The sequence below is a fragment of the Vulpes lagopus genome, chromosome 8 (assembly GCF_018345385.1).
Source record: "Vulpes lagopus strain Blue_001 chromosome 8, ASM1834538v1, whole genome shotgun sequence".
NCBI classification, from domain to species: domain Eukaryota; kingdom Metazoa; phylum Chordata; class Mammalia; order Carnivora; family Canidae; genus Vulpes; species Vulpes lagopus.
Genome location: NC_054831.1, coordinates 124758891 through 124773311, shown reverse-complemented (window position 1 = coordinate 124773311; position 14421 = coordinate 124758891). Strand labels below are relative to the sequence as shown.

The 14421-nt window shown below is 44.3% G+C and overlaps 1 protein-coding gene across 1 annotated transcript; it reads right to left on the bottom strand.

The window, feature by feature from the left end:
- Window positions 1–1422: 1422 nt before the first annotated feature.
- FUCA1 (alpha-L-fucosidase 1) lies at window positions 1423–13589 on the bottom strand. The gene is made up of 8 exons (XM_041767902.1): window positions 13133–13589; window positions 10574–10708; window positions 8661–8798; window positions 6585–6690; window positions 5104–5304; window positions 3624–3814; window positions 2419–2518; window positions 1423–2195 (listed from the first exon to the last, which is right to left on the bottom strand). The coding sequence occupies exons 1-8, from the start codon at window positions 13522–13524 to the stop codon at window positions 2055–2057; spliced, it is 1404 nt and encodes a 467-aa protein (XP_041623836.1). The 5' UTR covers window positions 13525–13589; the 3' UTR covers window positions 1423–2054.
- Between the last annotated feature and the right edge of the window lie 832 nt (window positions 13590–14421).

The following is a 14421-nucleotide window of genomic DNA, read 5'->3' as shown; positions in this document are numbered from 1 at the left end:
GACTTTCTCCACAGCTTTAGTTTTTTTGAGCATTTTTAAGGTTAAAGTCTGTCCAGTTTATCTGCCATCAGGTCTTTTTCAGGGCCTGTTTCAGTTTCCGTTGACTTACCTTTTTTTTTTTCTTTTTTGAATGGGCCATGTTTTCCTGTTTCTCTGCATGCCTTGTGATATTTTTGGTGAAATCTGGACATTGGACTCAGTAGTAACTCTGGATATCAGATTCAGATTCTCCCCCTCCCCCCTTCCCAGGGCTTGCTGGTTTTTTTAAGTTAATTTTGCATTTTGATTGTTGTAGGCTATCTGTGCTGAGGATGAGCCAGAGATGTAAATTCTCAGGTCTTTTCTGAGCCTTTCTCTAGGCATGTGTGGTCACTTTCTAATATTCCTCGTGCATGCAGTTGTTTTTGAATGCCCTAGTTTTTAATATCTGGCTCCCAAAAGGAAAATATTTGAATGGGGGTGGGTGGCGGGGCACCAGCCCTTTAAATTCATGGAAGTCACTTTAGCCAGAGGAGGAGTAGCTTGCAGCAGTGGGGGAGGTGCAACAATGGCTGCCCATATTTTTGCCTCAGAAGCAATAGTCAGAGATCAAATCCCAGATATTTGGAGGACAGAGTCCTTTTTGCCCACCCTGGCTCCCACAAGCTGTGTAAAAGTTTCTCCAGGAACATGTTTATAGTTGCCTGCCACATGACTGGGGCTGGAAGATAGGTAGGTAAGTTGATCAAAACCACAATTTATCATCCAATCTTCCTCTGGAAGCTGGAGCCTTGGTAGACTTCAGAGTTCTACAGAATTTCCACCGAATCCTGCCAGTGTACTTGTTGTCTAGGTCAGGAGACAGCTTCCTGGTGCCTCCTCTGCCATCTTCCCAGAATCCTCTCTAAAGACTTCATTCCATCTCACAAGGTTCACTACACAGTGGTCTCATTATTCTAACTATTTTCTATTTTCTTGTATGGTGCCTTCTTTGATCAGTGAGTTATTTTGAAGTGTGTTATAAAACTTTCAAATATATAGGGTTTTTTTCCTCCAAGTTTTTATTTTTTTATAGGTCCTTGGATTATGTTGTAGACATATAAATCTGTATGATAGTGCTCCTTTGATATTTACGTTGGTCAGTATTCCATGTGCTTGAGAAAAACAAATATTCCTCAAATGTCGGATAAAAGATTTATAAATATATCTATTAAATAAAAAAGAAATAGAAAATCTGATTAGATCTGTAATAATGAAAGGGGCTGAAATGATAGCCAACTCAAAAGAACGGTACTAGGAGAAGCATAAAAAGCAAAGGAATTATGTTCTTTGTTTGGCATTATGGAGACTTGGCAAGTCCTTTTTTTTTTTTTTTTTCTAAACAGAAACAGAGCTCTTCATAAGCAGTCCATAAGAAACTGGGAGAAGAAAACTACAACATGCTTTTTGGTAGAAATGATTTGACATAAAAATTTATTTGATTATATTTTAAAAAGCAGGGCAGAATCACATTCATTTTCTTCATCCTATCACTGTAAACAGACTGAATTTCTGAGCACCTAGTTTGCTATGGAAACTTCCAAAGAGCTGACCACTGGCAGCCCTTGCTAGCCTCTTGCTTCCCTTCCAGGCTCTCCTCCTCTCGGAGGGGTGCTGGTGACAACTGATGCTAAACACACAGCGTATGGTTGAGATTGCCAGATCCTCTTCACCTTCTTCCATAGGCAATGGGGTGACTTGGCTCATTCTTTATCTGAAGTCATTGAGTAAGGAAATAGGTTTCAAACACAAGGAATGGAGGGAAGTTTCCGGGGTAGATAATTTCCCAAGTTAGGAATAGAAGGATGAACGCAGAACTTAACCAGCTAGTGCCTCTTGCTGATCAGAGAGGTATGCTAGCAATGGATCTCAGATCTCTGATCCATTGAGACATCAGTATAATGCACTCAGTTCCTTTGATTAAAATGTGTTGGAAAAGCCATCTCTGAGTAGAGAAGTAGTTTATTACAACGATGGTGCTATAAGAGGAAAACCAAAGCAGCCAACAGGAGGCAGTTCCTCCTGAACTCCAACAATCATTCCACTCCTGTCAGCTTTATAGTCCAACCAAACTCAACTGGCAGAGTAAAGAGTGGTAACTGGGGCAGATAAATGAGCAGACCTTCTTCTGGTTCCGTGGACCACTTCAGATCTTTCTGGATCCCCAGCATCGTTATCTGCAGATAGCAAAAGGGAATGGAAAAGACATCAACACCCTGAGTATAGAATATGGTTTGAACATTTTGGGAGACAGCTGCCCTGGGCCAGGGCAGAACAGACAGTCTAGAAGTAGGGAGGGTCAATATGGAGGAGACATGGGGCAGGAAGGAAGAAGTGGAGAAGACCTCCAATTCCTTTAGGAAGGTCACCTCTCAGAATGGACTCACTGAGGTTCCTCACCTGTGTAGTCGAGGTAGTTATGGGGGATTTAAGGCTTAAGACTCCATTTTCTGGCCAGTGCAGGAAAATGGCATAAACAGTCATTCCTCGTGAGGTATACCTGGGAAAAAAGAAATGTCAGTATCAGACATACCTGGCTAGTGACCCTGACACATAGCCCCATGTATCCCCCTTTCAATTATCTACTGATGCCAACACCTTGAGTCTGTCAGTGCTGCTGGGAAGTGCTACTAACTCAATGCCTATTAATGTCTATGGGAAGAAAGCAGCTCTGTAAGACTATTTCTGGGGATCTCTTCTATTTTTCCTATTGGGTTATCAGTTTTCTTTAAAAAAATGTTAACGCTTACACTAGTTATTTAACCTTGAAGCCATTTGGTTATTATTCAAATCTTTTTTCAACTCCAAATCCACTTGAAAACAGTAGAGGATCCAATAAGGGCAAGATGTACACTAAAGGAGGATTTGTTCTGAGAGTTCACCGTGCTTAGAGAAGACGGTAAAAATCATAAATAGGAATTCACCTCAAATGGAAGGATGAACATCTTTCCCCTGAGGCAAAGACCACTGTACCCAATGGTATAATACCTGCAGATGCCTTTCACTGAACACTTCGAGTACACCTGGTGCTTTACATAAATTTACACACTTCACCTGCAGGACAACCACAGGAAGCTAAATATCATCACCCCATTTTGCACTTGAAAAACACAGGCCCAAGGTCAAATAACTAGATCCACAAATCTACATTTGAGTCACAACTTCTCTGCTAGGTTAGCTTTGTGATCCTAGGCAAGGTACAGAGGGGTCCTGGGTCCCCCTTCTCACTTGTTAATATGGGGATAATGACAGTATCCACCTGGTGGGATTGTTGAGGGGATTAAGTGAGTGAGAAGAATCTGGACTGGAGCCTTAAACGTGGGAGGTGCTATGCAAAGTATTGGCTATTGATATTTTTAGGAGGCAGGGTAACAAGGAACACTTTGTAGCTTTTCCTTTCACCAAGCCTACCATACCTCTTACTAGTCAAAGATACTTTGGAGTCTTAAGACATAAATTGGGGTACACATTTAATAGCAAGAGTGCTGCTTTGGGGTTTCCTCCAGATAGCTTCTGCCCTGGTTGCTAACACTGTGGACCCGAGGAGACACCAGCCGGTGAGGGGCCACAGTCCTGCTCCTACATGCAGCAGAAGACAAGCTCACCACACAGACGTCGTGTTCTTTTCCAGTTGTACCCTCCACGGTTTAGAGGCATAGATAGCCTCCCCATTGATGCTTAGCCACTTCCCAATGGAAAGAAGCCTTTCTTGGAAGATGGGGACAATCAGTCCATCTTTAGTTGGTCCAATGTTGAGGAGGTAGTTGCCTCCCAAGCTCACTGTCTGAACCAGTTCCTGGAGAGAGCAGAAACAGTGAAATCCTAGCTGCGAGTGCCAAGCCCGGCAGAATGTTTGGAGCACACAGGTGTGAAGAGAAGAATCTAGGGCACATTCTCTCCCTTGGTGAATATTCCTTGCCCTTTTGAAATGCTATCTGTATTTTGTCATTATTGAAGGACAGGCTTATCTGAGAAAACTGAAAAATCTACATAGTGGAGAAATATATTAACTCAAAATCCAGGGAATGATCATGGGCACTTCTGTGTGAGCCTGCACTTCCCACAGCACAGCATGCGGTGGAGAGGATCATGTGTCAGAAGCGCAAAGTGTGAGCACTGCAAGAAATTAAAACAACCCACATATCCAACTGCAAATAATGCTGGCAAGAATAACTCTATGTAAAACTTTCTTCTGTAATTACAGTTATTTCCTTAGGACAGGTTTTGGTTTTTAGTTTTTTTGTCTTAAGATTTAATTATTTAGGGCATCCCTGGGTGGCTCAATGGTTGAGTGCCTGCCTTCAGCCCAGGGCGTGATCCTGGAGTTCCAGGATTGTGTCCTGCATCGGGCTCTCTGCATGGAGCTGGCTTCTCCCTCTGCCTGTGTCTCTGCCTCTCTCTGTCTCTCAAAAAAAAAAAAAAAAAAAGATTATTTATTTGAATAGGGTAGAGGGGCAGAGGGAGGAGAGAGAATCCCAGGCAGACTCTGTGGTGAGCACAGAGCCATGTGAGGCTTGAGGTCATGACCCTGAGATCACAACCTGAGCCGAAACCAAGAGTTGAATGTTTAACCAGCTAAGCCACCCAGGCACTCCAGGACAGGTTTCTTTAAAAAAAAAAAACACATATATATATGTATATATATATATATATATATATATACATATATATATTTTATATATATATACATATATATATGTATTTTATATATATAAATTTATATATATTTTATATATATATATTATATATACACATATATATACATATATATATGTATTTGAGAGAGACAGCAGAGTACAAGTAGGGGGAAGGGCAAAGGGCAGAGTACAAGAGGGAGAAGCAGGTTCCCTGCTGAGCAGGGAACCCAAAGTAAGGCTCGATCCCAAGACCCTGGGATCATGACCTGAGCCGAAGGCAGCCGCTTAACCAACTGAGCCACCCAGCTGCCCTCCAGGACAGATTTCTATGGGTGTGTTCAATGACCCCAGTGGATTCTGTCGACCTGCACTTCCATCCAGGGTGCTCCCACCACTCTTAGTCAGAAGGCTAGTTTGAGTCAGTAGTTAACAAATAACTAACTCTTACCGAGATGATTTCACATTCACTTGCAACGTCCGACATCACCATGTTACGACGATAGCCCCAGGAGACCTTGTCTATGGAGGTACACATTTCCCACTTGTGGTCTGGCAAACTCTCTGGCTTGTATTTATCTTGACAGTTGTAGTATCCTCCATGGTGACAGGAACAGTTCTGACCCCACCGGTCATTTACCACTACGTGATCCTAAAGGAAAAGAGAGTACTGGGTCATCTGGGGTAAAACTACTTTGCTTCCTTACGTAATGCAGTTTGGTAAATTAAGTGTGTATTGGGACATAGGAATAGATTTAGTCTAGAATGGTTCTCAACTGGGGGCTATTTTGCTCAGGGGACTTTTGGCAAAGTCTAGAGACATTTTTGGTTGCCAGAATTGGGGTGGTGCTAGTGCCACCTAGTGAGTAGAGACCGAGGATGCTGTTACAATGTCTTACAACAAACAAGACAGCCCCCTCACAGCAAAATATCCAGCCCCAAATGTCAATAGTGCCGAGGCTGAGAAATCCTGGTCAAGCAACATATAATGTCAGAGCTGGGAGAGCCTGATTTAAAGGTAATCTGGGAAATGACTTCTTGGGGAGAAGAAGATATTTTGGGGAGGAGGTCATATCCCTGGGCACAGTTTAGGAAACTGGGACTGTGAATCAGGTATGTGAATCCAGCTCAGGATGCTTTCCACTATATAACCCAGACTTTCTTTTCCTTGGTAAAGAAAAATCAGAAAATATTCTTTTCCTTCCTTCAAATCTTTTTTGAACTATGAGAAATCATTACATAGAATATCTTAATGTTATGATTAATACTATTAAGATTCCTGTACCGGGGTATCCAAGGTGAATAAACAGTTCTTGCCCTTAGAGATCCAGCAGAGACTGTCTGAGTAGACAGATATGTGGACAGTATGACATCACAACAGAGTTAATTACCTAACTTAAATGGGGAACATCAATCCGGGTAGGGATGATTCAGGTACGACCTCACCCTAATCTATGGTGGATATAAGAGAAATGAAATTTCCTCTTGAGATTTAAACTGCATATCCAGCAGAGATGAATGAGGTCATAAATATCTGCATCCTATTCCCATTATTTAATTTTATTTGTTTTGCACATTAATTTTTTGGGTGATTTTCTCATTTATGATGTTCGTGATTTATTTTAATGATTTATTTTACTTTCTCTAAGTCTCTGGGACTTCTACATACTACTTAAGTTTAATAAGCTTTAAATCTCTGTTGTCAAAATCAGGATTTAAAGGAGAAAAAAGCTAGCTTATTCTCCAAGGAAGGAGGGCAAAAGAATTACAGGCGAAACCTTTCACATCTATGAAGTCCCCTGGTCCCTACCACCTCCATGTCGCTACTAGTATTTATTATTGTTGCTGCTGTCACTGTTCATACTCCAGATCTTGGCTCCTCACTCTTTCTTTTCTCATGACAAATAAGAAAGAAGTTATACAATCACATGCCTTGACTGGACTATCATTGTAGAGCCAAGAAAGAAACCCTGTAGAGTTCCAGTAAGTATCAGGACATTCCCACTCTCCATCAGACCAAATCAAGTCAGGTTCATACCTGAAAGACATGCGATTAGGACAAAGTTTGTTATCTGAATCTATTCACAGTGATATCTCATGGATCTATTTTGTAACAAATATTTTAAAACTTTTCCCATTTGAAAGTATCATATCATTACCAAGGTACCAAGAGAATGTGGAAAACTAAACAGACAAAACAATGACCATAATTCCGTCATGGTTGCTCACAAACCACTGTTTAATAAACAGTATTTTGGTGCATTTCCTCCTAATTTTTTTTTCAATGTCTTCTGAAAAAAAAAAAAATGAGGTTGTAATCAATATATAAACAATTTGGTGTCCTTCCAGCAACTAATTCCAATTAAAAGAGTGGTGCTCCAGAACTATAGAATTAGGGTTTCTACCTCCAAGATGTACTAACAACTCAGGAAACAACATATGTTGACAAGAATGTAGAGAAAAGGGAACCCTCTTACACTGGGGTAACTACATGGGGTAACTGGGTGACGGGCATTAAGGGGGGTACATGATGTAATGAGCACTGGGTGTTATATGCAACTAATGAATCACTAAACCCTGACCTAATAATACACTATATATTAACTTGAATTTAAATTTAAAAAATGATGTTTTTAATTTAAAAAATGTATTAAGAGCTTGAACTATTCCAGCAAATGCATTGTTTTGGACAGCTACCCAAAGCTTCAACTATAATAGATCTATAGAGTACACTTGAGCCACAGCTGCATCTTTCACATATTCCACCCTGACCTCTATGTGGCATGAGTGTGTGTGCGTGCATGTGTGTGCATGCACATGTAAGGTAAGCCTGATTATTCTCATTTAGAGAATGAGAATCTGATGCTCAGAAGGGCAATCTGTTTTAGGTGACAAATCTTACAAGTAATAGGAGCTAGAACTCAAATTCGTATCTGCTGATGCTTGATCCTATGCTGTCCTCTGTAATCAGAACAGCAAGCCAACTCCAAGAACGACTGCCTAACAGGCAAGTATAATGCAAACTGTGTTTCACTGTGAGTGAGAAACTGTACTAGGTACTTTATGCTCATTACCTCATTAGTTTTTACAACAACCCTGAGGTGTATATTATTCCCATTTCACAGATGAAGAAACTGAAATCTAGAAAGATTAAAGAATTTAACCAAAGTCACACAGCCAGTAAGAAAAAGAACTGGATTTCAGACCCAGGTCTGTCTGACTCCAAGCCTCTGCTGGTCTCTCACAATTGTACTGTATCCTTAGGGAAGTCGTCTGGATGCAAAAAAATTTTGATTTGGTTTTGGTCTAAAATGAGAGGCCAGGCAGAGATGGCTGGCTGCCCCTAGAGCTTTAACGGTCCACCATCTTCTATGAGCCAGCCCCCAGTGTAAGAAGGGCAAACTAGAAATAAAGCATGCTGAAGACTACTGATGGGTCCCAAAGTGAAAGGAATCATTTTAAGAAAAATAATGATAACAACACCCGTATTCTGTACCAGGCAAGATGACAGATACTTTGCACATATCATTCTGAGCCCATAATATTGAAAGAATTATTTCCCTACTTTACAGAGCAAGAATCTGAGGCTCAGAAGGGTGGTCATTTAAGGTTTGTAACAGGAGCAAGGATTCAAATACAAATCTACCAGATGCCAAATCTGGTAGGGGAGGAGGGAAAGTGTCCTTGGGGACCACACTGCCTCTCTCCAAGGTCCTGACAAAGAAACCAGCATGCAAGGAGGGACTGAAGTTTTGACTTAACCCCCATCCTTGGTTTTGTTCATTTCAATCTATAAAGCAAGATGACTACATTGCAGGAGTTTTGAACCATAGGAAGAAAAACATATTCTGTTTTAATGCAAACCACCATTTTTATTTTGATGTCTTACAGATTTTTTTTCGCACATTCCCTCCTTTCCCGCTTTCCCCAAACTTAACGTTATCCTATAGGAAGCTTTGATTTCACTGATCAAAGTCATAAGGGCAAAAACTTTTTTTTTTTTGTTACCTGTTAACAAGGTCATATAGTTCTGGCATTGTTTTTGCACGGACAAAAAACTGTGTTTTGAAGTTGTTTTTCTTATCAAGTAGGTACAGTGGGTGGAACCATTCTAAAAGTGAGTGGTAGAGTCCATAACGTATGTTCCTTAAATGGAAAAACAGAACAGCAAATGTCCATTAAGCAAAGAAAAAATTATGTAGTTTAAGAAAAATCAATGGCAGCATTGTTTACATCTTGGTGAAACTTACCAGCAAGGACATGTAGGGGCAAGTAGGATCCCAAACCATTTCCTTAAATTATCTCTTTCCATTAACTTAAACAAAATGGTTGAGTTTTTGATCACAGACAGGACTACTTTTTACACATAAATACCTTAACATCAAATGTCATTTAAACCATTTTTTATCTATGTCAGTTATCTCAATAATGATACACAATCCTTTTTAAAAATAGTTTTCTCTGTCAGTTGTAAGAATACATATTGTAGAGGTGTTGGAAGACAGAAAAAAGTATAAAGAATAAAATATCCCAGGTCTTATCACTCAGAAGTAATCATTAGTAACATTTTCTATGTAGTTGAAATTGATGGATACAGGTTTATCGCTTCCTTTACTTAAGATTTACTAATAGTTCTTAACATTAAAATGTTAAGAATTCTCGTCCAAAATATAAAAGGGTCAAAGTAACTTATTTTCACAATACACAATAAAACTTGTTTTGAGGGATCCCTGGGTGGCGCAGCGGTTTGGCGCCTGCCTTTGGCCCAGGGCGCGATCCTGGAGACCCGGGATCGAATCCCACATCGGGCTCCCGGTGCATGGAGCCTGCTTCTCCCTCCGTTGAGTTATAAATGGTGAGTATCACGAAGCGCTGTACTGTAGTGAGAAGTAAGAATGACATTGCAACAGCACAGATAAGGCAGAAAGAGTTAGATATTTCATATCACTTGGGGACTAAATAGATACAAAGAAGGTAAAATCAAGGATCGTAAAGTCCAGTCTTTCAACAGCTGAGTTTTACAGTAGGGCTGTTAGCCAAGCACAGCACTGAGAAACTGAATATTGACCAGGTGACCAGAAAATGCGTTCTTCATGGGCCACTTAGCATTTTAGGCTTCACAGGCCTTGCGGTCTCTATTCCAACTCTGAAATTGTAGCTTGAAAGAAGCCAATAGACACAACACATAAATGAATGGGTGTAACGGTGTTCCAATCAAACTTTATACAAACAAAAAAAAATAAAAATTTAAAAAAAATAAAAATAAACTTTATACAAACAGGCAGCTGGCCTACCCCTGAAATAGGGCATTAAGTTTACCAAATCATAGTAGAACTGAGATGTACAAATACCACTTTTCCTCCCTTTAGGCAATCATATCCAGAACTATAGGGTCCCAAACCAGAATAACTGGGTTCAAATCCCATCTCTGCCACTTCCAAGCTATTTGATCTTGGGAAGTTACTTCTTATTAAGTGGCAAATATTAAGGAGCATTAATTACAATCAACCACAGTGGCTCCTTATTTCACTTTTGGCTCCTTTACCTGCCCTTGTCAGTTTCTCTGAATGCCTGCAAAGCTGCATGCTGACAGCTAAGGAGGGCACAAAGGTCACAGACCCAGTCCTTCATCAGACACTGGAAAATGCCTTGGGCTGCCAGGCCTTCCAGAAAAAATCTTCACAGAATGCAAATGAAGCATCGTGGTCTACACTGGATATCCCTCCCCTAAACAGGGCGATGAACTTCTCTGATGATATCACCTTTGATCACATGAAAAGTGTCCAGCCTCAAACACTGCTAACTCAAAGACCAGAAGCCCGTCAGGTTTACTTACTAGATGCAAACTTAGAAAACACACAAGAACAGAGAGGAATGACAGATCAACAGAGATGACAGAGTAACCATCTGTAGATGCTTACCTCTTCCGGAGGGCTCTTCCCAACTCACCAACCAAATCACGATGGGGACCCACATCATTAGAGTTCCAATTCCAAGACACAGAACTTGGCCAGTTTGTGAAGCCTTCGTGATGCTTTGTCGTCAGGACTACATACCTGTGGACATCAAAACTACATAAGCACAGGAAGCAAGCAGTGGGCCATAAACATGAACCCACCCAGCACACCTGAGGAGTTTAAGAAAAGTTGGGAGAACTTGACCTTGCATGTCTCCTAAGTTCAATGTACTTGCATGAGTGACTATACCGGTGGCACCCCGGGAAGTGATGTAGTCACAACTCCCCTTGGGTACTGCTCCAGGAATGGTAGCAAACTTAAGGAAGCCGGAGTCCTTAGTCTCCAGCCAAGGAAGGAGGCCCAGAGGGAAGGGAAAAGAAATGCCCCTTCCTTAGCTCTCTGGTTCTGGAAATAACAGATGATAGAAAAGTAAAAGAAAAGCCTACGTGAATTGCCTCTCATTTGCAGAGGTGACAAAAGACCAAAAGAGCTAGGGAGAAAAGTGCAGTGTTGAAATAACACTCAACATTTCATTTGTTTTTATGGCAGAAAGGCAGATGACACCTGCACATGATGATTTAATCATGGGCTGGTGTGGGGAGCTCCAAGATTTTAAGGCCCAGATAGTGTTTCACCCTCAGTGGGCCCCATTCCTCTCTGTGGCATATACTTTTTTCTTTTTCTTTTTCTTTTCTTTTTTTTTTTATGATAGTCACACAGAGAGAGAGATAGGCAGAGACATAGGCAGAGGGAGAAGCAAGCTCCAAGCACCGGGAGCCCGACGTGGGACTCGATCCCGGGTCTCCAGGATCGCGCCCTGAGCCAAAGGCAGGCGCCAAACTGCTGCGCCACCCAGGGATCCCTACTTTTTTCTTTTTTAATCCTTTTAAAATAAAAAAAAATCATTCTCATGGTATTTACAGAAACAGGCAGAGAACCCATCTCTCTGGCCACAGTTTGCAGACCTCTGGTATGTTTGCCTCGGAGTCATGAGATTTGGATGTAGGACATTGGTTCCCTTCCTCTAAGTGGGCTTGTCACCTGGGCCACAAAATAAGGGATTCTTTAGGAGAATTCTCCAAGAACAAAAGAGCTACAAAATGCCATTCTTTCTTTTTTTTTTAATCTTTTTTAAATTATTTATTTATTATTTATTTATTTATTTATTTATTTATGATAGTCATACAGAGAGAGAGAGAGAGGCAGAGACACAGGCAGAGGGAGAAGCAGGCTCCATGCACCGGGAGCCCGACGTGGGATTCGATCCCGGGTCTCCAGGATCGCGCCCTGGGCCAAAGGCAGGCGCCAAACTGCTGCGCCACCCAGGGATCCCCATAAAATGCCATTTCTTCCTACTTGCCTACCCCTACTCCAAGCTCAGATAGCCAGACACTTGATGAAATTAGGGGTCTGGACAAAGGTCTCCCACATTTCCTTTAAAAAAAAAAAAGATTTATTTATTCATGACAGACACAGAGAGAGAGAGAGAGAGAGAGAGAGGCAGAGACACAGGCAGAGGGAGAAGCAGGCTCCATGCAGGGAGCCCGACTTGGGACTCGATCCCGGGTCCCCAGGATCACACCCTGGGCCAAACAAAGGCAGGTGCTAAACCGCTGAGCCACCCAGGCTGCCCTCACATTTCCTTTTTTTTTTTTTAATTTGTAAATTATGGATCTCTAAGGCTTCTATTAGACAGTGACCACCACCTCTCTTTACTCGAGCCTTATATTCCCATACATTTATCAGCAAACCTTAAATGTCAGCTGTAATTTCTCTTTAGTACAAGACAGCTTGTCCAAAAGAACCTGAAACCCAGGAGAGGACTGGAGAGGCATGGTAAGGGTGGAAGACCGCTCTAAGTCGAGAACTAGGGAAACTCCCTGGCTCCATTCTTACCCTCCTCCAACCCGCTTCCCTCCGGGCCAGCCGTCAACTTTGCTCTTCTAGAAGCTGAGGGCAACCACTTCCTGACTTTACAGCTGGCAACACACTGCCCTCAAGGGATCAGTCCTTCAGGATTGGCCCAGGCCTTCAACAGCCTCTGCTGCCTCCCGCACTTCCACTTCCCTGAACCCTCGCACAGCCAGTTCCCACGGCTCTCAACACAGAACAGACCTCGCCTGAGCACCTCCTGTGTGCAAGGCGTTGAGAAGAGCCGGGGAGGGTCGGCCCGGTTCACCTTCACAGCGCACCAGGGTGGGGGGGAGACAGTAGAGCTGAAAAGGAGCTAGTACAACCGCTTTCCATCACCGTGGAAGGAGGCTGCAGGGAGGTGACAAAACTCCAGACCACGGGATGAAAATTCTGGAATCCTGATTGTCTTGTTGACCTGGAAGGGACCGGGGGTGCGGCGCAGCTCGGTGGTCTCCATACACAGGCCTAGACACCGAGGGCCCCCCCCCAGCAGAGCGCCCCTCCGCGAGGCCAGGTGCGCCACATCCAGCGTGCACCCCTCGGGGGGCTCCTGGGCCGGGCCGCCTCCCCGCCCCGCGCCTCCCCGCCCGCCCGAGCCGGGGCGCTCACCTGGCCCCCGCCGCCTGGAAGAGGTCGGCCCAGGTGTCGGGGTGGAAGAAGCGCGCCGTGAACTGCGGCCCGAAGTCGGCGTAGCTGAAGCCGGGCGGGTAGTTTTCGCTCATGAACTGCTCGTACTGCGGCAGCCCCTCGCCCTTCCAGTGCCACCAGAACCACTCGCTGCCCCAGGCCGGCACCGCGAACACGCCCCAGTGCACGAACACCCCGAACTTGGCCTTGTCGAACCAGTCCGGCAGCGGCCGCGAGTCCAGACTCTGCCAGTCCGGGGTGTAGCGGCGCGGGGGCGGCGGCCCGCGCACCAACGCCGCGCAGAGCAGCAGCAGCAGCGGCAGCGGCAGCGGCAGCGGCGGCGGCGGCCCGAGGCCCAGCGCCCAGGACTTCATCGCCGAAGGCCGCGTCGCCGCGCCCGAACCTCCGCCGCCGCCTCTCTCCGCGCAGGGACCGGGCCGCGTGGCCCCGCCCACTCCCACTAGTGATTGGCTCGGAGGGGAAAGGGGGCGTGTCGCCCCGGCTGCCTGGCGACTGGCTCCTCCCCTCCGGGTCGGCCGTTCCTGCAGCGCCCTCTGGCGCTCAGAGGGAGAAAAACGCCAAGAGTCGTTGCCCGCGCTCCGCGGGGAGACGGATGAACTCGCTTGGGAGGGGACTTCGCAGCCGGGTTAAGTCGCGGGGGTGTGGAAGGCCCGCTGCGGCCGAGGGTGGGGGTAGCGAGCGCATTTTTGCCATTGGGAGCCGTAGGGGACTTCCCGGGCTGTAGTATAGAAGACCGAGCCTGGGCCGCCCCGGTGGCTCAGCGGTTTAGCGCCGCCTTCCGCCCAGGGCGTGATCCTGGAGACAAGGGATCGAGTCCCACGCCGGGCTACCTGCAGGGAGCCTGTTTCTCCCTCTGCCTGTCTTTCTCTCCCTCTCTCTAATAAATAAATTAAAAAAAAAAAAAAAAGAAGAAGAAGAAGACCAAGCCTAGAGGCAGGAATACTAGATGGAAGGAAAGGCACTGTGACAGCCCTGGCAGCAATGTGGGGTGGAGGGAGGGTGTGAGGAAGCATTATCAGGGGAAGGGAGGAAGAGAGGAGGCCTCTGTGATCTTTTTCTCTGTCTAATATTTATTTACCGTGCTTGGGGAATATCTAATTGGAAAAATAAGACGCATGCACAGGTTGCCACAAAGCAACATTTTTTTTTTTTTAGAGTAGCAGGGTGAGAAAATTGAGAGCCCCAGGGCCCAAGGAGTGCCTGTGTCAACCTCCCCTGGCATGGAGGTCACCAATCCCTCTACAGTTTGT